The sequence below is a fragment of the Gopherus flavomarginatus genome, chromosome 3, assembly GCF_025201925.1.
Source record: "Gopherus flavomarginatus isolate rGopFla2 chromosome 3, rGopFla2.mat.asm, whole genome shotgun sequence".
Lineage (NCBI taxonomy): Eukaryota > Metazoa > Chordata > Testudines > Testudinidae > Gopherus > Gopherus flavomarginatus.
The window spans coordinates 183620659-183645898 of record NC_066619.1 but is presented as its reverse complement, the minus strand read 5'-3'; the positions used below and the strand labels follow the sequence as shown (position 1 = coordinate 183645898).

The 25240-nt window shown below is 39.9% G+C and overlaps 2 protein-coding genes across 8 annotated transcripts in view; both read right to left on the bottom strand.

Annotated features, from left to right (window-relative positions):
* Positions 1 to 15839, bottom strand: part of ADAD1 (adenosine deaminase domain containing 1) — a 32003-nt gene extending 16164 nt beyond the window's left edge. The window contains exons 1-9 of the mRNA XM_050946737.1: positions 15684 to 15839; positions 14406 to 14601; positions 12607 to 12795; positions 10845 to 11012; positions 10011 to 10079; positions 9294 to 9419; positions 5613 to 5736; positions 4713 to 4883; positions 390 to 619 (exon numbers count right to left, since the gene is read on the bottom strand). Of these exons, the coding sequence (XP_050802694.1) occupies positions 390 to 619; positions 4713 to 4883; positions 5613 to 5736; positions 9294 to 9419; positions 10011 to 10079; positions 10845 to 11012; positions 12607 to 12795; positions 14406 to 14589 (1261 nt within the window). The 5' untranslated portion in view covers positions 14590 to 14601; positions 15684 to 15839. The remainder of the gene's footprint in view (positions 1 to 389; positions 620 to 4712; positions 4884 to 5612; positions 5737 to 9293; positions 9420 to 10010; positions 10080 to 10844; positions 11013 to 12606; positions 12796 to 14405; positions 14602 to 15683) is intronic.
* Positions 15840 to 16947: 1108 nt separating this feature from the next.
* Positions 16948 to 25240, bottom strand: part of BLTP1 (bridge-like lipid transfer protein family member 1) — a 233015-nt gene continuing 224722 nt past the window's right edge. For all 7 annotated transcript variants that reach the window (XM_050946192.1, XM_050946197.1, XM_050946193.1 and 4 more), the window contains 4 exons: positions 24188 to 24382; positions 22990 to 23124; positions 20089 to 20254; positions 16948 to 18233 (listed from right to left, as the gene is read on the bottom strand). In XM_050946192.1, coding sequence (XP_050802149.1) covers positions 18017 to 18233; positions 20089 to 20254; positions 22990 to 23124; positions 24188 to 24382 — 713 coding nt within the window. In that variant the 3' untranslated portion in view covers positions 16948 to 18016. The remainder of the gene's footprint in view (positions 18234 to 20088; positions 20255 to 22989; positions 23125 to 24187; positions 24383 to 25240) is intronic.

Below are 25240 nucleotides of genomic sequence, written 5' to 3'. Positions count from 1 at the left end.
ATGCAAGTTATCATTTAAATAATCTGAATTTAAATGGTCACCACATCCTTTGTAACATCATCTTATTTTTAAACATCGAATAACTGCCTGTGTGGCAAACCAACAAAACCCAGGAAATTTAGAATTAACGTATGGTGACAGAGAGGATAATCTGACAGAGTAAAAACATATTATAATCTCAAAGAAGTTAAACCTCAATTTTAAGTATAAATACATTTATATTTAATTTCTTTTTAAAAACAAAGTATAGAAAACGCAAAACAAATGTTAAAATAAAACATTATATTCCACTTGGTTAGAATTTTTATTAATGTAACCAGAATGAAATACCACAGTTGAAAGTTAGGGCATAAGCAATAATTGTTCTACATCAGTAAAGGAAGGCTTACCAACAAGTATACTGTTGATGTAAACTGGCTGAATGAAGTGACTTAGCAATGCTCCCTGGACACCCAGCACTTCCCATTTGGTTAATTTGTCACTAGCTGACATGCTGTTTACTCTGTTAGCAGCTTCAGTGGGACAATAAACAGTTAGGTAAATCTTGCCTTCCACAGCAAGATGGAGACTAAGCTCTTCATTAGCTTCAAATGCAGATATAGAATTTGGATTGAGACGTCTAAAATAAAGATTACGAAAAGCCAATGAAGTCCAACAAAAATATTTTCTTTAAAATTAAAATTTATATTTATATATATATATAGATATGACAGCTAAGAAACAAAATTAACAGGCACTGTTAGTTACTTTTCAAAATTTAAATTTGCCAAAATCGGCTTATACTGCCAAATGATTTCATTACTAGATTGCTATGTCAATATTCTCTAGATGCAATGCAAAAATCACAGAACTCATTCTTCCACAACCAAAAAAAATCAAAAACAAAAAACCAGAACAAAAAACCTCCAAATGGAGTGTCCAAAACATAAAATGTTTAATATGACAACTTTTAAGCTACTTTCCTATAAATAACGACATTACTTACTATTCAAATTGACCAGAGGAAGCAGTAATTTAACCTGAGTCTCAAAATCCTAAACATCACTAGTCATGCAAAATTGAAATTCTACTGCAAGTAGGCTACTATTGCTGCATTACGCATCTGACTACATGTTATCTGGAGGCTATGCTTGCCACAGGAAAGCATATGCAAACTTGCCATTCTCATTTGAGACAACAGCCAAGAAACTTTCACACTCCAATATATTTGAAGAAAACAGATGTAACATTGGCTAAGCATTCTATGTTCCCTCGTAGTGGCTATTCCAAACAGAAAGGAGCTTAGTAATGCTCTTTGCTTAGAGAGTTCCTCAGGCAGCAGAGGCCTGTCACTTTGGGCTAAAGGTCATGCATTCTGTCCCAGCCAGACAACCCATGGTGTGGCAGATATGCAGGGGCATTAATTGCAGGCAGCACTGCTCAACTACCATTTATCTTAATTTCTCTCAGAAAAGAATACTAAAACCTGCTAATTAAGGGACAGGCTTTGCCAACATAGGATTACTTACATAAGAGTCCAACATGTATAAGCATGGCAGAAATTTTAAAATAAAAAGCCATCCCACATGGCTTTGTTGGGGTATTTACTATTGCAGCAAACAAAACTTTTTATACTTAAATACGCTATTCAAAGAGCCCCCATGCTGACAGAATTTGGGACAAAAGCCATTTGCCTGTATCTAAGTAATCTTGTGCCTCAAGATTGAGATACCTCAAAAATATTGTCAAAGAGCACCAAATGGCACAGATTTCAACCAGAAGCTCAAACTATTGTTTACAAGGAAGGAGAGGTTACTCACCTTGTGTAATAACTTGAGTTCTTTGAGGTGTATTTCACTTGGGATGCTCCACTCCAGGTGCACATGCACCCTGCATCTTTAATCAGCAATTTTTGGTAGCACCCATTTCACCCATGCATGCATCCTTGTACCCATACTGAGACTTTATAGGACTGCATGAGCATGCTGCCCTCAGTTCCTTCTCTACCACAAAGTCTGGTCTACACTACGCGTTTAAACCGAATTTAGCAGCGTTAAACCGATTTAACCCTGCACCCGTCCACACAACGAAGCCCTTTATATCGACATAAAGGGCTCTTTAAACCGGTTTCTGTACTCCTCCCCGACGAGTGGAGTAGCGCTGAAATCGGTATTGCCATGTCGGATTAGGGTTAGTGTGGCCGCAATTCGACGGTATTGGCCTCCGGGCGGTATCCCACAGTGCACCATTGTGACTGCTCTGGAAAGCAATCTGAACTCGGATGCACTGGCCAGGTAGACAGGAAAAGCACCGCGATCTTTTGAATTTCATTTCCTGTTTGCCCGGCGTGGAGCTCTGATCAGCACAGGTGGCGATGCAGTCCCAAATCCAAAAAGAGCTCCAGCATGGACCGTACGGGAGATACTGAATCTGATCGCTGTATGGGGAAACAAATCTGTTCTATCAGAGCACCGTTCCAGAAGATGAAATGACAAAGCATTTGAAAAAAATCTCCAGGCTACGATAGACAGAGGCCACAGCAGGGACTCAGCACAGTGCTGCGTGACATAACAGAAAGCCAAAGAATCAAATGGACGCTCATGGAGGGAGGGAGGGGTTACTGAGGACTCCAGCTATCCCACAGTCCCCGCAGTCCCCGAAAAGTATTTGCATTCTTGGCTGAGCTCCCAATGCCTGAAGGGTCAAAAACATTTTCCCAGGTGTTTCAGGGTGTATGTCGTCAATTTACACACTTCTCCCCCCGATAGAAAAGGGAAAAAAAAAGTTTCTCGCCTTTTTTCAATGTCACTCTATGTCTACTGCATGCTGCTGGTAGACAGGGTGCTGCAGCGCTAAACACCAGCATCCCCTTCCAGGTGGCAGATGGTGCAAAATGACTGGTAGCCATCATCACCATCAGCCTGTGAGTGCTCTTGGCTGGCCTCGGTGAGGTTGGCTGGGGGCGCCTGGATAAAAATGAGAATGACTCCCGGTCATTCCCGGCGCCTGGATAAAAATGAGAATGACTCCCGGTACAAAAGGCTTGGTAACCGTCCTCATCATAGCAGCTGGAGGCTGAGCTCCATCAGCCCCCCTACTTTCATGTCTAAAGAAGATTCTGTGCTGCTCTTCCCCCCACCCTTTAATGTCCTGCCTGGACTATCATAGCAGCTGGAGGCTGCCTCTCCCTCATTTTATCTCACTAAAAACTCAGTGTTGCTTATTCCTGCATTCTTTTTTACTTCATCACACAAATGGGGGGACACTGCCACAGTAGCCCAGGAGGGTTGGGGGAGGAGGGAAGCAACGGGTGGGGTTGTTGCAGGGGCACCCCCTAGAATGGCATGCAGCTCATCATTTCTGCCGGATCTCTGGGGCTTTGACCCGGAGCAGCTGTGCTCTCTGGTTCTCTAGTACACTTGCCCCATATTCTAGGCAGGACTGACTATTTTTAGACACAATAAAGAAGGGAATGACCCAGGAAGTCATTCCCATTTTTGTCCATGCGCCCCCGGCTGACCTCAGCAAGGCCAGCCGGGAGCACCCATGACAGCAGCAGACGGTACAAAAGGATTGATAACCATCATCGCCAATTTCCAATTGCAAACGGTGCAAAATGACTCATAACCATCATCTCATCGCCAACTTACAGTGGTAGACAGTGAAATAGGGATGGTAAACATCTCTGCTACCTTGCAAAGGCAAATGAATGCTGCTGTGTAGCACTGCAGTACCGCGTCTGTCAGTAGCATCCAGTACACATACGGTGACAGTGACAAAAGGCAAAACAGGCTCCATGGTTGCCATGCTATGGCATCTGCCAGGGCAATCCAGGGAAAAAGGGCGCGAAATGATTGTCTGCAATTGCTTTCACGGAGGAAGGACTGAGTGACAACATTTACCCAGAATCACCCACGACACTGTTTTTGCTCCATCGTGCATTGGGATCTCAACCCAGAATTCCAATGGGCGGAGGAGACTGCAGGAACTACGGAATAGCTACCCAAAGTGCAACGCTCCGGAAATCGACGCTAGCCTCGGTACATGGACGCACATCGCCAAATTAATGTGCTTAGTGTGGCCGCCTGCACTCGACTTTATACAATCTGTTTTAAAAAACTGGTTTCTGTAAAATCTGAATAATCCCATAGTGTAGACATACCCTGACAGAGGAAACACCAAAGCAGGAGGGAGCAGAGCTCGGCAGTGGAGTAGCCACAAGGGCACCCATCTTGAAGAAATCCACAAAGTGAATACCCTCTTCTTCTTCAAGTAGTTTCTTTGTAGGGGCTTCACTTCAGGTGACTCCCTAGAAATCTATTCTAACTTTAGCTTTAAAAGACTATTCTAAACTCCAATAATTTGATAATATGAGCAGTCAATATTAATATTTCAGCAACAACAGTCTTAAGTACCACGGTTGAGTAATACGTCATACAATGAAAACAGTTCTTTTCTAGTCATATTACACAATTTAAGTGTGTACATATAAAAGGAATAGCTCCAAAACACGCATTTGTCAGTCTATTAGTCACAGAATTAAGCTATTTTTGAGCATAGGTCTACCAAATAAACCCAAAAACTCAACTTTTCCATACCATCTGATTTATAGTCCTGCTATGTATGCCCCTCACTATGCCCCTCGCAGATTAATTTATTCTCAATGGAAGATTTAAGTATCTTATTACATCTCTGATTAAGCATCTGTTAGATCTGAAGACTCAAATACTTACAACTGTGACTTTATCTGAGCAGATCCTTTCGGCAACTGATTTATGTAGAGAAAAATATGTATATTTTGTTTTAGACTGAGTAGGCTTGATGCTGGTTCCATACAAAATATGGATTTGTCCATCATAATAGGATTTTTACTGTAGAATAACAAAAGCTGCCTGTAAAAATACCTAAAACAAAAGTGTTATAGATCAAGAAATGCTCAAACATGCAGACTTTTAAAGACTCAGCATATTTGTATAAAATACTAAATTCATTTTAAGCTGTTGAGCATTTACACACAACTATTCTTTTCAGCACATCTGTAAAATCTCAATAAATAATCTAGTTAAGAAACCTGAAATACTATATATAAGGCTTCTGACTTGTTTTTAATCCATAGACACCAATAAAACACTATTCAATACAAAAAAGAAATTGACTACCCAAACACTGGAAAAACACCAAGAACTGTTACTTATATCTAAGGACTTGTCTACACAGAGCAGCAATGCAGACAGGGGTGTAATTTCTAAAGCACACTAATGCCACACATTAACTGGCCTGTGTAGACCCTGCTAGTGTACAGTAAAGGCTCCCTAATTAGCTTTTGCCTAGTACTGTTTGCAATAATACTATGTTAAAGTGCACTGGGGAACATCAAAGATTATTGAGAGTAAATACTACTGTAATGAGTAATAGTGTGTAATATACTACATACAGAGAAAAACCTTCTAAAGCCCCAATTTTTGGACAGCACCATAAAATTAAAAAATTGCTAAAAAATAAAGTTAATAAACCCCCAAAACAGTAGCCCTAAGTATATAAAACTACTATTCACAAAATGCATTGCCATCAATATTTAGCTTAATCATAATGGTTGTCTACAGTTCTTGTAGTTTACGTACTCATCTTCTTACCTAAGCAGAGAGCGTCTTGCAGTAACAGCAGCATGAGTGTCATGCAACACTCTCCCATCATGATGAATGCACTGACTGTAATTGAATTCTCCTGTGCCAAGAGCTACAACTTCATACTGTCCAGCTAAAAAAAAAGTAGTTAACAAGTAGCTTCGTTTGATTGAAGGATCCCATCTTTTTAAAGCAACTGCTTTTAAAGGAGGAATTAAAAGGATTCCATTTTTCATTAGAGTATAAAAGGGGACAAAAAAGGAGAGTGAGTCAGTCTAATGAGGCCATACATTTAATTATTGGTGGAATCTTGATTGGTAAGTGAAAATAAATACCTCTTTATGATAAGAGTTTAGAGTATATTTAAAAAAAATCATCACACACCTGTGGAACACTATACTTTTAAAGTCCTGGTGTATCACTGACCCTGTAAATCCTTGACAAATTGTAAGTTGGAGGGGACAACTGAGAAGAATTCAGAACTTTGCTCTTCTGGAAACGAGAGAGGTAGTTTTTACTCAGTTTCCACAGAGACAGAACAAACAGTTTGGGGGGAGGGGTGGCTTTTAAAATCTTGTGAGAGACAGATGACTCCGATGACTCCCTTAACTGCTTTGACTCAGATTGCTAAGTGACAGCAAGATAAATGCATCAGTGCAGTTGCACCAACATTGCCTACCTCAAGGGACAAAAAAAAAAAAAAAAAAAAAAAGACCTATGGCTCAGTGAGTGTATCAATAGTGCAGATGGCTTAGGCAGGAATGAGGCAGTGGAAGATGAAAGATGGTATTTGTACTTTGTGTACAGAGATTAATTTGAACTCTGTTCAGTACAGTTGGACCTTATATCGTTGTCTTGTTGAATTTCACCTCCAAGGGTTTTCGTTAAATGCTCAAATACCTCTCTTCTCCTCCAATCTCCTTGGCTACACTTTCAGTGTGTATCATCTCCCTTTCCCTCTGTTGCTGCACCTCAGAGCTTCATCCAGAGTTTGTTAATTTTGCAGTAACAATTCAAGCCTATTTCACCACTTTGGCTTCCTTACTACTGCATCCACGGCGATCTGGGTGATGTCTCCTTCAGGATGTTCCATCAGTTTAAGATCAATAGGATAAGACCAAAGCTCATCTTTTCCCTTCCCTTCTCCATATTGGCAGGACTCCACCATCCTCCCCATTTCCCAAGCTGGCATCATTGCAGTATATCTCGCTCTCCCTTTATTTCACCCCACTACTCAATCTTTTTTGCCTTACTACTTTTTCCTCCTGTCCTTGCCTCCCCAAAAAGATTTTTATTTTTCTCTCCCTCTCCAAAAACCCATCTACATCCTGTTAATCCCCCTTTTAAGATTATTGTGACTGCTTCTCTCTAACCTAGATGATGTCAACATTGCTCTCCCCCATTACAGATAGAATCTCAGCAATACCTTTCATCCACAACTCATTCCCTGACCTTGCTGTTAAGAGATAGTAACACCAGAATTTAGAAGTATGCCCTAGGGTCCAACATTGTACCAGGAAGATAAAGCATAGGAGAATTCTATCCCTCCTCTTCCATGCATTGCAAATGACATCAGTAGAGCAGAATGAGGCAACCCCCAAAGATGGAAACAAGACCACTGGAAAGCAACCCAAATATGGCACCTCACATACTGATTACTGTCAAAAGTAACATTTTTAAATACATAGAAGTCAGTCTATTCTTTCATATACAAATCTAGCTACAGTGTTCTACATCTTCAGGACCTCTTGGCTAGATAACGGTATGACAATACCTCGAGGGAGCACCCTGCAACTTCCCATATTCATCATTTGAATATAATTGTGATATTTCATATAAAGCATGCAATGTGAGGTATCATAGGAAAGGTTATGATCCGCTGAAACCCACTGTTCCATCTAACTATGCATATCATCAATGCATATGAAGTTATGAGAACTGAGTTGTATGATTGTCACTAAAATATGCTGTGGGTTTGGGAAGCACCCAGATATTAGCTCCCCAAAAACAATAACCAGGGGGCCAACCAACACCCGTGTGGGTGTTTAATAATCATCACAACAGCCATTGTTCACCAAGTGAGCTAAAATGCAATGACTCACTTGCCCAAGGCCACACCAGGGGAATTGCTCAACCTTGCCTAGTGACTCAGCAATGCCCACCAGACATGCCTGGACTTGTGTTCTCCAAGCACATGGACTACAGGTATAAAACAGAACACAGTCGGGCCCATGCATTTGCCTTTTCTCCTCCCACCACTTACGCTGCAAGCAACAAGAACGTTCAGAAGGCTGAAGACTCCAACAGAGGAGATTGGCCCAGGTTTAAGAGATAAACTGTATACTAAGGACTTTAAGATCCAGTGGGGTGAGAACACTGCCTGACCTAAATATGGTTTAGCATGATAAGGGTTAATGCATGCTTGTATTTTCTTTTGGTAACCACTCTGACTTTTTGTCTATCATTTATAACCACTTAAAATCTCTCTTTTGTAATAAATCAATTTGTTTTAATGGTTTATCTTTACCAATGAGTTTGCCTGAAGTGTCTGGTAAATCTGCTAAGGTTTACAAAGGCTGGTGTGTGTCTTCTTTCCATTGATGAAGTGGTGAACCAATTAATAAACTTGCATTGCTCAAGGAAGGTTCTTGAGCAGTGCAAGATGGTATATTCCTAAGGTACAAGACTGGAAGCTGGAGCGGGGATGGGGGGGGTGGGGGAAATCTGGCTGGTTCCTCTCTCTGTATGATTCAGGAGTGGCTGTGGGAGCATTCATGCAAACTAGATGGGTGTGGGGCACCACATGCGGTTGTGCTGTGTGATGATAGTGCCTGGAGTTGTTTGCTGCTTATCACTAGCAAATTTTGCAACAGGCTGGAGAGTTAAGAGGGCACAGCAGTCCCACAAATGGGGTTCCCATCACAAATGGTACTTTATTTGGTGATATTCTTTAAAGTCACTGTAGGCTGCATCTACTGCAGAACATGGCCTATGATTTCAAAAGAGCATCTGTATCTATCTGCATTTTCTGTACTGTAACTCTGGTCCAATGAGTGTGCTCCAATTACTTCACATTAGAGTTTACTTCAGTTATAGTCCCTGCCCCAGAAGGCTTACCTGTTCTGCGCTTGTATGGCGCCCAGAACAATATGAGTCCCTGTTTTTGACTGGGAATCTAGGTGCTATAATGAATGAATAAATAATGTAAGGTTTTCAAGTATGAAATGTGTTATCCTGAGAAGCAACCCTTTAATTTCACTTAGAGAACTCCCAGTGAAACGCATATAACAAAACAAATAACTCATTGTGATTACCCTCTAAAAGTTCAAAATGAAAAGTAAGCCTGAGGAAGTGAGATTATGCAGCAGTTTCAACACCAACAATCTTGAGAAGGCTTGCATCTTTCAACTTTTCTGGTGAGGCCTAACACAATGGAATGCTTTCCATTTCAATGCGTACAAACAGATTTGTAATATCCTTATAAGGGAAGTACAATAACGTTCTGTTTTGTATAGATGATTTTACGGCATGTCAAAAGAAGTACGGTTTGCTGGTTATGGGATTTATTAGGCTACTATACTTGTTAATCTACATTGCTATATTATGCTCAACTCTCCTTTTTGTATATGCACTCTACAAATACAGAAGAGTTTTTTCGTACAAGTACACTGAACATCAAAACAGACTTGCCTTTTTCAATTATAAAAGCAGCCAATGAATTGCTACACCTCTGGTACTCTGGATATTTGGCAGTCAGACTGTTAAAGGTTTCTCTGACAGCTCGTGAAAATTTTTCATACACAAGATGCCTTCTCTCTAGTGAAGAAAATAATTTAAAAACAAAAAAAGACTATAGAAACCAGCAAAATACAAGTTTGTAGGAAAAAATAGAACAAAGCAATGTCAAACATTCAGGTGAACTACAAAACCGAACATATGATAAAGTCATTCAATACATTCACGAATCTGTACTAAATAATCCTAACAGGCATTTTTGAATTTAAAAATTAAAAATGTGTATGAAAAATTGAGAATAAGAAAATTCAAGCAAGTTATGCTAGTATGCTCCCTAGTCGTAATCTATTAGACACAGCCTTTTATTTCTTGAGGACAAAAATGTTAATTCTTGCTCTGCCACTGACTCATTGTTTGACTTTAAGCAAGTTCATCTGTGTATTTATGCATCTATATGACAGGTACACCAATCTTACTTCAAATGTCACTGGGAGATTAGGGTCACTGAAGCAGAGACATCCCTGCATGAACCATGTAGTAATATTTTCATAGATATTATTAAGGTGGCAGGAATGAATATCAAATACAACTCTGTAAAGACATGTGTTAGCTTTCCAATTTAATTTTCTCGGGGGGGGGGAGGAGGAGGGGGGAAGGGAATGGTTTTCCTACCATAAGGCATCTTTGAAATGTACGTTGATTCAGCTGAAACTCTGGGTTCTGCAGGAATCCGGGGAGGACCTGTACATTTAATTAAGAAAGTGTCAACTGTGGGACATATTTAAGATTTTAAAACATTCATTGTCATTTAATGTTTCTAGCAGTAGAGTAGTTAAATTTTAGTTAAAGTCTCAAAATAAAGGTTGCTGGAAACAGTTTTTTCAAGTTACATAAACAGAAATCGGACGACCCTCAAACAGTAAGAATAATTTAAACTCACACTTTGCCATCTGTCAATTATTTTATCATTGAACAAAAATAAGCTACTTCCCAATTAATTTAGTTCCCCTAAATTAGTCCACATTATATAAGTACTGCTCTCTTTCAAAGCTATAGCAGGTAAGGACAGAAGATTATTATTAAAGTCCCTGCCTCAAAAAAACAGGAGATTGATGTTGTAATAACAGAATTATTCAGAAAGCAGTGACTTAGTGCAATAGGACTTTCAATAAAAAATAGTCTCAGACCATGAACAAAATTTAAAATTACTTTTTACAGGAAAGAATAGCTGTAATAATGTGGAAGACTACAGAAAAGAAACTGCTTAAAGGGTTAAACTTCCTTATTGCTTTCTCCCCTTTGTAGATGGCAGGAACCTTGAAAGCAGCATTTAAAAATACAAGAGGAGGAAAGGGAAAATTTAAGGATTGCAAACCGATTAACTATGCCGGAAGGATGTGTTAGAATAGGCAGAGACACACTGATGCAGGAGTGTTTAGTCAAAGCTACTCTAGACATTTATTTAAAAAAATACTTTTATTGTAGAGATGTTACTGGAATATTTACCTGAACTTTCAAAAACCTTTGGTGCTATATCATCCAACTGGAGAAGCTCATCAAGAGCCAGTTTTGCTGCATTTGATTTAGACTCCTTTTTATTTTGCCCCAATCCTGTCTTATATTGAACTCCATCCACCACTGCACAAAAAGCAAAGTAAGCCCCCAAGACGTTGCCTAGAAAAAGAAGCCATATACAGTTAGAAGTTTATTTTAACATATTCATTATCTTTATGCATTTATAATTAGGGAAGATCAGATGAATATAAGGCTAAGATATTTTAACAAATCCAAACTACTTTTTACATCTACAAGAATTATATTTTATATACTTACATTTCACCTTTCATCCAAGATTCATAAATAGATTTACACACATTAATAAAAAGCCCAATTTTTCAGAGGTGCTAGGCATTTCATTGTAGTGCCTTCACATAGGTGCCTTTCATTTTAGTGGAAACTATGGCCATTCAACGCTTCTGTAAAATGAGGCTATTTTTCTACTTCTCAGTAGTGGTGTGATGTTTAGGACCTGAGCTTCAGAGACAGAAATTAAGAGTAAAATTTTCAAGAACACCTAGACTCAGGAGCCTGTGTTCCATTTTCAGAAGTGATAGAGGAGCCTAAATCCTATAGCCTTTCAATCAGAGTAAGTTCTCCTAAGAGCCCAAGTCACGTCTGAAAAAGGGGGCTTACATTAATGGTAAAATGTCTGATAATATATTTCCCAACATCAAAGTCTGTGTCAAAAAACAGAATTCCAGTTTCCCAATATCTCAGCTTTCCTCTGGGGTTAGTTTAGCAGACATTATTACTTCCTAGTAGGCAGAGAGCCTAACGAAAACAAGACCTTTGAAAGGTCAGGTTCCATCTCTTTTTGCATTGCACTGCACATGACAAGACAACCTCCTGTCATTGCCATGGTTTGATCTGTTAACCAAGGTAGCCTTGGGTGGACATAGATGTTTCACTGACTGGCTCACTTTCTCCCCAGTCCCACCCTATCTGATTCAGTCTGGGGAATTCAACTGAATAGCACTGAAAAAGCATTAAACTCTCCATACAGATGCAGGTCCACTGTGACCAAATATCAAGCTGAAGCACCCCAAAACACGTAAGTGGAGAGGATGCAAATTACATGCCAGGAAATGAGTATGTTCAAGGTTGCATAATATTAACTCATATTTGGTACAAATTTAGCAGGTCAAGTTGTAAATAAAGTTGCTTATAAGAAGTATGACTGTCTATAGGTATGTCTACACTGCAATTAAAAACCCATAGCTGGCCCATGCCAGTTGACTTGGGCTTGTGGGTCTCAGGCTAAGGATCTGTTGAATTGTGATGCAGATATTGGAGTACAGGCTGCAGCCTGAGCTCTGGAACCCTCCCACCTTGAGTCTGAACATCTGAACCGCAATTAAACAGCCCCTTAGCCCGAGCCGGAGTCAGCTGGCATGGGTCAGCCATGGGTATCTAACTGCAGTGCAGGCATATACTATAAGAACTAATTGTCTAAAAAGTACCTGAAAAAAGCATTCAAAGACCAGGGTGAGAGCATTTTCTAGAATTGATTTTGTAGTGATCACATTAACCTCTGACTGGATTACATGAAGGCAAGATATAGGGATAGTAAAAATAGCTTTTAATACTACATACAGTGTAACCAATTTTTTAAAAAATTAGCTTCTGCATCATTCAGTCATACCAACTGCATACAGAGCAACTTCATGAGGCAACAAGGACATTTTCTCTTAAAACCAGAAATATTTACCTGTTGTAACAGTTTCCTTCAAATCTAGTTGCACACGCTGCATTTGTGCAAACTGATGCAAGGCAGATACTGGGTTTATCTCCCCACGTTTATATTTTAGTATAAACTCCTTTGGTATTTTCTTTGGAAGAAGTGAAGTGATTGGAGGCGGATGGGCTGCTTTGGAACATAGCAAGTCTGAAACATGACCTAAAATATATTTGTTAAATTAAGAGGTTAGTGTGTAGTGAGCTAAAAGCAATATATAAAAGTAAAATGAAAGTGTGAGAATCGTATTGCTGCATCTCAACAAAGGCTACCTGGAAGATTAAGCAATTTGCATTTTATTCTAATTGAAGAGGTTGTAAGCAGTTTTGGTAACCCTGTAAATGTCAGTGACTGCCCCTTTAAAGGCACTAAGGCTTGTGCCTTGACTGGTAAACCTGATAGTCTTTGAAGTCAAACCCAGTCACATGTAAGCCCAGAATCAAAGGCCATATTTTCCAGGAATATAAGTACTTCCAGAGATTATCTGATTTAACAGATCAAAATCTGTTTCATGGCATACAAAAATAGCAGAAGCACAAGCCATAGTTCTTTACTATAGTATCACAAAGGGCAATAGAATTTTTGCCTCATGCTGTGGGCCCTCAGATCCATTTTAACTGGTCATGCAGGTGCTTAGGATACAGCACTGGTGTTACCCTGTATCTACACTAGAAAAAAGACTGGACTTTAGCATAGGTTATCTTAGCCTGATCTAAACTTGATTACTTTTCCTAAGCAAGACACTGCCCAATTATCCAAGTATGTTTTGAGCTTTAAGCACAGGAAAAACATTCTTCTCCAAAAAGTCACAAATATGTTATTACGTTCAGTTCACAAATACACACAAGCACCTGCCACATGAAATAAACGCTGCATCTAAATTATACAGAATAAGAGTTCCCCTTCAGTTATAACAAACATATTGATAGACAAAAGACTCAGAAATAAGACGACCTGTTAAAATCTTGAACTCCTTCATTTGAAAAAGTTACATGTGCAGGGGTTAGAGAATTTGTTACTATCAAACAAAACTGTAGTTAAAATTTTCAGCTTTTTCTACAAAACATGATGCACACAAAACCTGTTATATACATGTTGGTGCACTTCATATGAAGTGCTGTGTATACATTATAAACCTGATGAAAGAATAAACTCTAGATGGGCAGATCCCTGCACCCACATGGATCCTCAACTATGGGTTCAAGGTAGAAGTTGCCCCAAAAACAAGAGAGATGGGGACAAAGGCAGAATGCAAATTAGTCAGATGAGAGATAGTATTAGCATAGTGGGCTGTAAGGATGAGGATTCTACACCTCTCTTTTACAGAAAAGCTATTTCTGAAAAAGTGTTTATTCAAGTTTATTAAGATGAAAAGTCCCTGTACTTCCGCCTGTAGAGTCACCCAGTTTATACACACAAATTCCATAGATGTTACATGTGATGTTAAATCTAAATAGGTTGCATCTCTCTAGTTACACCATTGCTGGATAATAATTAAGAAACAGCCAAATAATATGTTTGCTGACATGTACAAGAGGAAAAAGATCAAAATTAGTTAAAGTTAATAGTTCTAACCTTTTATTTGCCGTCAATGTCTGATTTTTTTAAATTGGTAAGTAAAATATTTTTCATTATGAATGATCCTGGTAAAAGGCAAGTAGATGGCATGTCTAGGCAGGTTAATTTTCATTACAATTTTGCAAAGCCATTTGTACTAGTGTTGAAAGGCCATTCCTAGAAGCAAATCAACTTAATAATTGTAAAGACAATACCTGTGATTTGTGTCACCTTACGTGCTGTATTTGGCATGTTGTAATTTTCAGGTGAAAACATCAGGCTCATATTCACGGGGTGCGGAGATGGCTGAGGAGGGGGTTCAGCAGGCAAGTTCTTTTTTAGCATCTGAGCAAAACTGGGTACTCTGGAACCTTGAAACCAGTCATTGTTGCTAGCCATTCTTCCATCTACCTACAAGCCAAATTTAGCCAACAGGTATTTTTAAGGCTGTTGAACATTAGCATAGTGTAGCAAATCTAGACAATTTCCCCACAAATTAGTTTTACATGTTTCATTCCTCCTGATTCTTTCTGCTAATAAATGAAGTTACTAAATTGGAAAGCACACTAATAACAGCTGAGACCCAAATTTACAGATGGTGGGAAACAGAATATAGCGAGATAATGGCAACGCTAACAATCAGCTAAGAACTTTCTCCCCTTCCTTGCAACCACAATCTGAAAGACAATTGCCCCACTGAGTCCCAGCTCCCCTAGCTCACTAGTTCTCAACCAGGAGTCCGGGGCCCCATAGGGGGCTTCGAGAAGATTTCAGGGGGACCTCCAAGCAGGGCCAGCATTAGATTTGCAGGGGCCCAGAGCAGAAAACCAAAGCCCCACCGCAAGGAGCTGAAGCCAGGTCCCTAAGCCCCAACACCCTAGGCTGAAGCTGAAGCCTGAGCATTGTAGCTTTGTGGGGACCTCTGTGACATAGGGCCGCAGGCAATTGCCCTGCTTGCTACCCCTTAATGCTGGGCCTGGCTTTTAAACGCAAAAGACCAGTTATGTGGCACAGGTGAGTGGTGGAGTTTTTATAGCATGTCAGAGAATGGAGGGAAGTTCAGAGTGGGGAAAAAAGGTTGAGACTCCCCTCTCCAGATTACAAGAGCAACGAAAGCAGAAGCTCCAGCAGGGCTGCCCAGGCTCAGCAAGGTAGAGCCCCACGTGGCCGGCTTTCAGGCTCTAGCCCCTTTGGGTCAGGCAAACGGGGCGGGAAGGCTCCTTCGTCCCACTGTCCAGCAGGCGCTGGGGCGGGCCAGGCTCCCCAAGGGAAGGGATCCCAACCTGACGCCTTCCAACCACCCGCCCGCCCACTGGAGACTAACGGCGCTGGCAGCGCCTGGCGGCTTCCCCGCAGCAGGTGCTTGTATCAGCCCCACACCTCCGCAGGGCAGGCGCAACGACGGGCCCAAGGGGCGAGCACAAGCCACTGCCATCACCAGGCGAGGGTCACCCTGATCCCCCTCTTCGGGGCGCGGACTCGGGGCCACGTACCGAGACTGAGTCTTAGCCCCAGAGCCAGCCCGGGGCCCTGCCCGGTCGCACCGCGCGAGAGCAGCCCCCCCCGCGGTGATTTCAGTTTTCCTCGGCTGCTCCCTCCGGCCGCACTGACGCGCCTCCTCGAGACGGCTGCCCGGGGCAACGAGCAGTGACGGGTGCGTGACACCCGCCGCCTCCGAGGCTGCTTCCCACCACTTGGCTGTCAGCGAGGCGCGAGGGCGTCTCTCGAAACGCCTCGCCTTCAGATCACGTGATCCTCTCGCCAACCGCCGCCGGGTTAGCTGGCGCTGCCGGCAGGCCTGGCGAGAGGCGGCTCAGCGCGGGGTCGGGGAGTCGGATGCGGACCCTGCCTAGGTCCCAGGGGGCCGTGTCCCTTGCCACACGGGGCAGCACGCCGCAGAGAGACCACTAACGTCCCCCCTCCCCCCCGGCTGTGCAGATAGTCGGGGCAGGCCGCCCGGGGCCCTTCTGCAACCCTCTAGCAACGCGCGGGCGTGTACAATGTGACCGGCCAGCGGCGGCCGCCCCTCCCCATGGGGGCGACTCGATGGAGCTGGCGGCCCTGGGCTCAGGTGCTTTGTCATGCACCTGCCTCCTCTCGGGGGAGCTGGACTCTGCTTCCTGAAGCAGCACCGCAGCCGGCGGTGGGCGCCCGCCCCTTCCCCCGTAGCGGCCTCGCAGCGCTCATTGTCAGCGACTCCGGACCGGCCTCGGAGAGGGAGGAGTGAGCTCGGGCGCCGAGAGGTGGCAGCGCCGGGGCTGTTATGCCTCCTCTCTCCCAGGTCCGGGCAGTTGTGTGCACGGGACAGCCCCGGGGTAGCTGCTGTCGCTGGTCCCCGTCTAGACATTTTCCTGTGTCTGGAGCCTGGCTCTGGAAACCGTAGAATGTAAAACTAACCCCCCTACACACACACCCCTTTGGCAAGAAGCGCCAGCCTCTGCCTCGCCTTGGGAAAGCCCCACGCTCGTGACTTTAAAATCCCAATTTTATACATGGGAAAAGTTAAAACAAGAGGCCTCAAAAATGACCTAGTTTTCAGCTTCACAGAGTTCAGGTCAGGTCAGGTCAGGTCAGGTGATGATATCCAGAGCACTGAGATTTACATGTGAAGATGGAAACAAACATTTTAAAGAACACATTTTTAACACAAAAATATTATAGAAATGTGAATTACGTTGGCTACATGAAAGGTACAGTATCTTGTCTTTCATTAGATGAACAAGTGTGTGGGGCTGAAGGACACATTACAAAGTCAGCTGGCCAGAAGAGTTATTTTTGTTTTTGTACAGCTGGGTGTGCATGTACAGACATTTAATTTTGACTTTATTCACATTGCACTAATGAATGTTGGGCTTTAAAAAATTATAATAGATGCAAGCAAAAATGTTAAACTACACACATATAACATAATGTAGAGTTCTTAGTAATCCTGAGAGGAGCAAAGTAATGTGTGATGTTCAAGTGCTAGAAGTCTTACTGAATAAAAAGTGTCTGAAAAATCATGGCTTCCAGAGATTTCTGTAGGCTTCCAGCTGGTGGAAGATAGATTTTTATTTACTGTATTAAACTCTCAGATTTGCACTGGCTAGCTTGTCATTTTTCTATTTCATTATTAATGAATGTTCCCCTAGCTCTGCCTGTTCCCATCCAATTACAGCTGAAGACATTATATACTACAGACTTTTTTCTTCGAACTTGTATAATTAAAACTCTAATGTAACGTATTTCCAGTGCTTGAATTAGGGGACATAAGTGTGCATGCCCCACTAACACTTCTTACTGCTACTTTTTCAGAATAAGGAACTTAAATTTTTTTTTACAACACAGTTACTGTTTTTTATTACAAGTGTAAAACTTAGAATGATTTTTAGCACTATGACAATCAGTTCCATAAATTATATACATACAGGAATTTACACAAAAGTCTACATTGACAAAAAAAAGCCATTAACAGAGTCACATTAACAAGGGTGTGTGTGTTATGGCCAATAAAAGTTATGAAAATTCACAGTTAATCTTCACATATTTTAAAGATGCACGAATCATATTGCACATAATAAAACTGTTAATGCTAAACAGCAGATTTACAGTATTTCACCTATTCTTTCACAGAATATACATTGGTCATAATCATGCAATACTTCACCACATACAGAATGGTATTGTATACCACTGTAAACAGTCACTTACAATGTAAGTTTTAAATATAGTAGCAAAAAAAGCTGTTAGGTTTCTCTTTAAATCATACTTAAAATAAATTCTTATTATACAATAAAATACCAGTCTCAGACAGAAAGGAAATATAGTTTTGTCACAAATTATATCATCAGTGTTCTTCCTTGTCTTTTCCTTTTTTTTCTTTTTCATCCTGTAGAGCAGTACCAAGTTTTTTTATAAGGACTGACAGAACTTTGTCCAGTGGGTCCATTACGCCCCGTTGAAGCCACTTAGGAATAGTAGTCCTGGCATGATGAAAGCCCAATTTTTGAAGAATGTAATCAACACCCACTGGGTCAATCTTTCTTCCAGTCCAAGAGATTAATCTAAAATAACACAAAAATTTAACCTTTTGGGAATTTTTTGGGTAAGTGTAAAACTCAACTCAGCCTTAAATATGGCATAGCAACTAGAACCTTCATCACAAGTTAGTTAAAGATCTGACAATGCCAATGTTATCTTTTACACTTCTAAACTGTGAAAGTCCAACAGGCATTTCTTTCAGTCTCAACTAACTTATGTAAATAAATTTTGTATTTATACCTTTTGAGAGACTAGATGATTTAGGAGATCACAGATGTAATAAGTCATCTCTGGATCCTGTGTCAATTTGGACCATGTTATGGTTAACCAAAAATGGTTACCTGATAGTCCATCCAGGTCAGTAAAACATCTGAGTTGGTGGTCTCACAGTCCAGTTCTTAGCAGGCAAGTGTTCACTTATCAAAACATTATAGTTAGCAGTAATTGGTGCCCTTGTTAGTCTCAGCAGAGACCAACAACTGAAGAAGGCATGGAGACTACACAATTACCCCCTCATTCTCAGAAGAGATTCCTGTTGGTCAAGGATGAAGTGCATATTTAAGGCAGGGGGTGCCTGTACACCTCCCACTGTATCTGTTGTATGGGAAATTTCAGCAGCCATATGGCAACTTTTAATGAGAACTATATTCATTCTATAATTACTTTTTAAAAATACTTAATAGTTGCATTCCCATTGTGAATATGGAGGGGGAAAAAAGTTTTCCCTCCCTGCATGAAAAAAGGAGTTTCTTAAATTACATCAGTAGAGAAAGTGGGGGATCTAACTAGCAGATTTTCAAATATTCACTTTCTGTTTTGATTGAGACATTTTTCATCTGAATGTCTGCCTCAAATTATTTTTATAGCCCTGTAGCGAGGCGGTGTGGCTCCCCTCCCCCTCAGGGAGGGTCGAGCCCCGTCAGTCATCCACGGCAGCGGGGCCGCTGGGCAGAAGTCCCGCCCCTCAAAGGGTCAGGCAGCGACCCGGAAGAATAAAAGCTGGGCCCCCATTGACTTTGCCACTGCTCTGCCCAGCTCCAAAGGGCCAGGGCTGTTTAAACTGTGTTTGGTGCCCCGCCCGAACCAAGCGCTGGGCCCCCTTTGACTTTGTCACTGCTCTGACCTGCCGAAAGACCAGAGCAGACTGTAATTGCAGGGAAGACATTGAGGCCGGTGTGGCTCCCCTCCCCCTCAGGGAGGGTCGAGCCCCGGCGGAACCCGTCTACAAGCCCCCAGAAGTGTTATACATTTTAAAAATGCAAACCACCAATAGATCCCTGACCCCAACAGCTTGTATCCTCAATAGAAAACCTACTGACAGAATAGAAGAAGAAAGGTTGTAAGTTCTTTTTTTAAATTGGGAATTAAAGATTATTTGAACAATAGCAGAAAAAGGTAAATGACAAGTTAATGTGTGGTCCTTAATGAGCTGCATTTTGCTTCATCTTGACTTTGAGCACCTGAGAACCTTACTGTTGTATGTGCAGAAGTTCTAAGCAGTATAACTTTCAGTGCCTTTATCCAGTGGCTACTCTTGAATTGGGCTTGTCAGCCATAAGTGAATTCATTAGGCACCTGACTAGATCTCTTACGTGCACAGGATGATCCAGCAGATCAGTGGTTGTCTATGGTGAATGATGGTATTACCCAGCATTTGTTACCAAATGACATTTCATATACTGTAGCAGGTGTCTTCCTATCATCATCTAATAGCCAAAGCAGAATCTGTGATAACTTCCATAAAGCTAGATCCCATTAGTAGGTTAACTATCAAATTGTAACATCTGTGATCTGAAAAATAGTCTCTGCAGATAATACTATTACTCAGCCAAAATAAATGTAGAATTGAATATTCTGCAAAATAAGCCTGCTAATTACCTAAGTGTGGGTTCCAGATGCCAAGTATTGCACATAAATTCTCTCCAGTCTACAGTAGTGTAAGTAATGCTTTCTTCTGCATCTTTCTCAGTGGAACTCTCATCAAGTACACTAACTGGACTTTTCTGTCCTGGTCGAGTAGACAAAATACGAGGTGGAAAGATGGCTACAAAGCAGGAAGGAAAAAAAGTAAAATTTAATTTATGGGCATTTATTCAAGACTTTACTTGGACTTGGTGGTAAAGTAAGTGCCGAGTTCATTCTTATCTTGGACACATCTTACTTCAACAAGTATTAGGAATATAAATTTAAAGCTCCTTTAACCTCCTTTAAGAGCAAGTTACACAACATAAAAATAAACTCTCAAAATCCTCAAGTGTAATGAACTTTAAATACCTTAATAATGTAATGTTTATTTTGCATGTATATTTTAAAAAAACTATTCACACTGAATGCAAAGATGTGTGCAAAACACTGGACTTCACACACACCAGATACTCCACATTTATAACTTTCACCACATTTGTAATTCACCTCTTTTAAACACATGGAATACCTTGATGTAGACATAGTAGCAAAACATGGGCAGACACATGCATGGAATGAAGCGGCAGGCTGCAACTTTTATTAAACTTTAGTACAGGGAAGGAGTGCTTGCTGCCCATGATCCATACTGTCCTATTCTCAGCATTTACTTGGTTCCAGTGCAGGAATTAACCAAGGTTAGGATTTTGTCATGGTTATTTTTAGTAAAAGTCATGAGCAATAAACAAAATTTCATGTTTGTCCATGTCCTGTCTGTGACTTTTACGAAAAATAATTGGGGGGGTGTCAGATGGGGGATGACAGCTGGAGATAAAGTAAGTTACCTCACTTATGGCCAAGTTCTCATACACAAAGATGAAGTTTTAATGTTAACAGTTTATAAACTAATCAGTTTTTTAAAGTTTGTTTATTCTTTAGATTTTTGTGAGGTCAAGGAAGCTAGGTTTCAACTGTCTACCTTCAATCATTTTTGTCACTGTACATAAGAAATACACAAGATTGATTAGTTATTTTTATATTAGTTTACATTTGCTAAAGAATAGAGGACTTGGTATTTAATAAACTAATACACAGATCTTTTATAGCAGGGGTAGGTAACCTATGGCACAGGTGCCGAAGGCGGCACACGAGCTGATTTTCAGTGGCACTCACACTGCCCGGGTTTTGGCCACCAGTCAGGGGGGCTCTGCATTTTAATTTAATTTTAAATGAAGCTTCTTAAACATTTAAAAAACCTTATTTACTGTACATGCAACAATAGTCTAGTTACATATTATAGATTTATAGAAAGAGACCTTCTAAAAACATTAAAATGTATTACTGGCACACAAAACCTTAAATTAGAGTGAATAAATGAAGACTCGGCACACCGCTTCTGAAAGGTTGCCGACCCCTGTTCTATAGCATTTTTCACTTACTGGAAAGTGGATAAACATTGTGAATTTTTAAAAAATGAAAAATTGCTTTTACTTAAAATCATTTAATTTGCTTATTAAACATTTTTAAAAAATATAAACGTTTAAAATAAAATCTGAATTTAATACAAAATAAGTTAAGGCCTAAACTTATTAAAATCTATTAAAACATTTTAATAAAAATAAATATGCTGAATCCATGAGCCTCTATGAAAAACTTTGAGTTAAAGGTTACTTTTCTATATAAAGAAAGATGTTTTTCCCTGATTCTAACTTGAGATCAAGCTTTACAAATATGGCACAATAGGTTGTGTACTTATTAAGGGCTTGTTTTAATAAAGATATATTTTGTATGCTCTTTTGTGCATGTAATTTCAGTTACCATCCTATTACAGCTTGACAAGTCATGAGCAAAAAGTTCATTACCTAGTAAATAAGCAACTAAGCAATATATAATTCGTCATTTTCTAACATACTAAAATGTACAATTAATAAGAAGCTAAAAATAATAACCTATGTAATTGCTTAAATAAATGTATATAGTTATAGTATACCCTCCTAGGTAGCAAAGAGATGCACCAAATCTAGTGTAAAGCCGCCATTTACTTGTAAATCAATGTTTCAATGGTTATCTCAACCAATGCACCTTTCTTTAGAAAATAAAGTACAAATGGAAAACTTGACTAAAATCAATTATTTAAATTGAGACTTTCTACTTGGTTATTTAAGCCATCTTGATTTAAGTCAGTCCATCCTGATCTACAGCTTTACAAAGAAAAGTTAAAATAAACATATGGCAAATTCCAAGTTTCTTGACTTCTAATCCAACAAAACAGCCAAGCAAGACTCAGACATTTTTGTTAGTATAAGAACAAATCTCAGGGCTTGTCTACACTATTGCTTAAGTTGATGTAACTTATGTTGCTCACTGGTGTGAAAAAGCCACCTCCCTGAGTGACATAAGTTACATAGACTTAAAGCAGTATCTACACCATGCTATGTTGGCAGAAGAGCGTCTCCCGTTGACATAGCTTCCGCCTCTTGTTGAGGTGAAGTAATTATGCTGACAGGAGAGTGCATCTTCACTAGATGGTGTGCAGCTGCACAGATGTAGCGCAGTAGTGTAGACTAACCCTCAGTCATTAGCAGTGCTCTTTGGAAGACATAGATCTGTAATCTCAGTTACACTGTTAGGGTACGTTTTTCAAACTCACTCAGTGTTGTCTTAATTCTAGTCCCACTGATTTTAATGGGAGCAGAATTAGGCCAACTCTAAACATTTTGAAAACCTAACCCATAAAAAGCAAGCCTTCATTTAAACAAAACAAAATGTACTTTATTGTATTAATAGCAATGTATAAAAATAAATCCATACATAAGTGGCTTAATATAAGATGGTTCATTTACATATCATAAAGATTTTTTTTTAAAATCCACATACCTTTTTCTTTTTCTTTAAGATAAGCAGACACTAAGTCATGCAGAAACATGATTAATTCAGCATCCATCGTCACACAGATGTGGTCTGTGAATTCAGTTACTACACTGCACTCCACCGTTGGTTTAACACTGGTGTCTGCACAAAGAAAAGTAATTTTAGCATATTGTAATCTGTGCTATATACACACAATCTGTCTCAATTTTTTTTATATATATATATATATATATAAAAACACAAAAGACCTTAAGAGAATTGATGTTGCAAAGTCAAGCACTCAAAAATTATGAAATTCCAGAATTAATGTTGGCCAGCTTTGCAAAATTAAGATTCTTTTTATGTAGTTTTTCCCCCTAATGCAATTTAAATTTTTTTAAAGAGAATTCCATCATGTAGAACTATATTGATCCCAATTTGTGTCAGTGAACCATAACTATACGCAGCTCCATCAGCTCCAAATATAAGTGTAACAGACACTATTGGACATGGAGGTCAAACATGCCTATTTGAGCAGCAGTGTAAAAGTTAACCAGTGTAACGAGAACTGATGTAAAATATGGCCATTTTGGCCAAGATTAAAAAAATGGAAACCTAAAGTAGGCTCCTAAATTAATGGCTTAGTTTTCAAAAGCGCTGAGGTCTCTCTGCAGTTAACAGGAACTGGAAAGTATCTGCACTTTTAAAAGTTAGGTCACTCATTTTAGTTGTCTGCCTTGGAGTCTCATTTTTTAAATGGCCCTTCTTTCTAAAATATATCACAAGTTAATCATATTAATCCATTTATTCAAAATTTTCATAGATGGTGAGGGTTTCCACCCAACCTTCCAAGGATTTTCAAACAGTGCCCGGTCTCTAACTGGATGTCAGGGTCCCTCAGGATTTAACATCAGAATTCACTCTAGGTTAGTTCAAGAAAATGGAGTAGCCAGTGTCCTTCTACCCAGAACTCCAACTATCTTCAGATTAAAATCCCAAAATTTGAGCTGGTTCTCAGACTGTACTTTCTTGCATAGAAATCCATTAGTTTGTCAGCTTTTCAGTTTTTAGGATACAAAGATTAATTCTTCTCTCAGACCAATTTTACGCCAGTGTAACACCATTTACTTCAGTGCAGTAAAATCATCTAATACCATTTTATTATCAGAACTGAAGTAATAGTCTTGAACAGTGAGAGAAAAAAAGAAAAAGATGTCCATTGCACCTTGTAATGAAGGTTCCTGTGGCTCTTGAACATGAATGGATTTAAAGTCCAATTGCATCCTTGGTAATGCGAAGATGGTTTCGGTCTCGTGGTTGTAACTGGATCCTCCTCTGAATCCACTTAACAAGCTTGAGCTTTTCACTGTTGTGCTGCTTTCTGTGTTATTAGCATCAACGTTTCGAAGCAAGTTTAGTTCTATATGGATAACAGCAAATGCTGCAATTCAGCAATCTTTATTGAAAAGCCTTATCAGCATTTAAGGAGACAGATTTGCAAATGTTCTAGCCTAATAATGGTTTTGTTTTTCACTGCAACATGGTATTTCAATGTCAAGACCAGTCTCTCACTCCTAAGAATGTCGGGGCTGAGAACACTCTAGGAAGTACATTTATTCAGAGGCAAGAGTAATGTCTCAAATCACTCCCACAGCATCCTTGGGGCATTATTCTGTACTCCTTACTCCTTCCAGATAATTTTGCCTCAATAAAGAGAGACTACTAGGACCCATACATCTTCACCATACTCATGTTTTCAATTACTTTTAAGAAAGCGATCTAAAGAATGGATGGAAGACTGACAAATAATCATTTTGGTTTTTTAAGCAGTATACATATACATGACTTTTTCATAACATTTTCTCTAGAAACCACCACTTTAATTAAGGTTTCAAAACAATCTTTGTTGTAATCCCCTATTTTCCAATGCTTGGAACTTAGCACAACATTCACCTTAATTTTGGAAATTGACTGTGAAGATACTAATAATATATTCCCAATTATAATAAGTGTGACCACATTGCTGTACCCCTCTACTCAAAGGAATAGAGGTTGTTTATAACTCTGAAATGTTCGTAATGCTGAACAAAACATTATGGTTGTTCTTTCAAAAGTTTACAACTGAATGTTGACTTAATACAGCTTTGAAACTTTACCATACAGAAGAAAAAAAGCTCCTTTCCCTTTTGTAGTAGTTTATGTTTAACACAGTACTGCACTACATCTGCCTTTATTTTTTTTTTTTTCTGCTGCTGCCTGATTGCTTACTTCTGGTTCC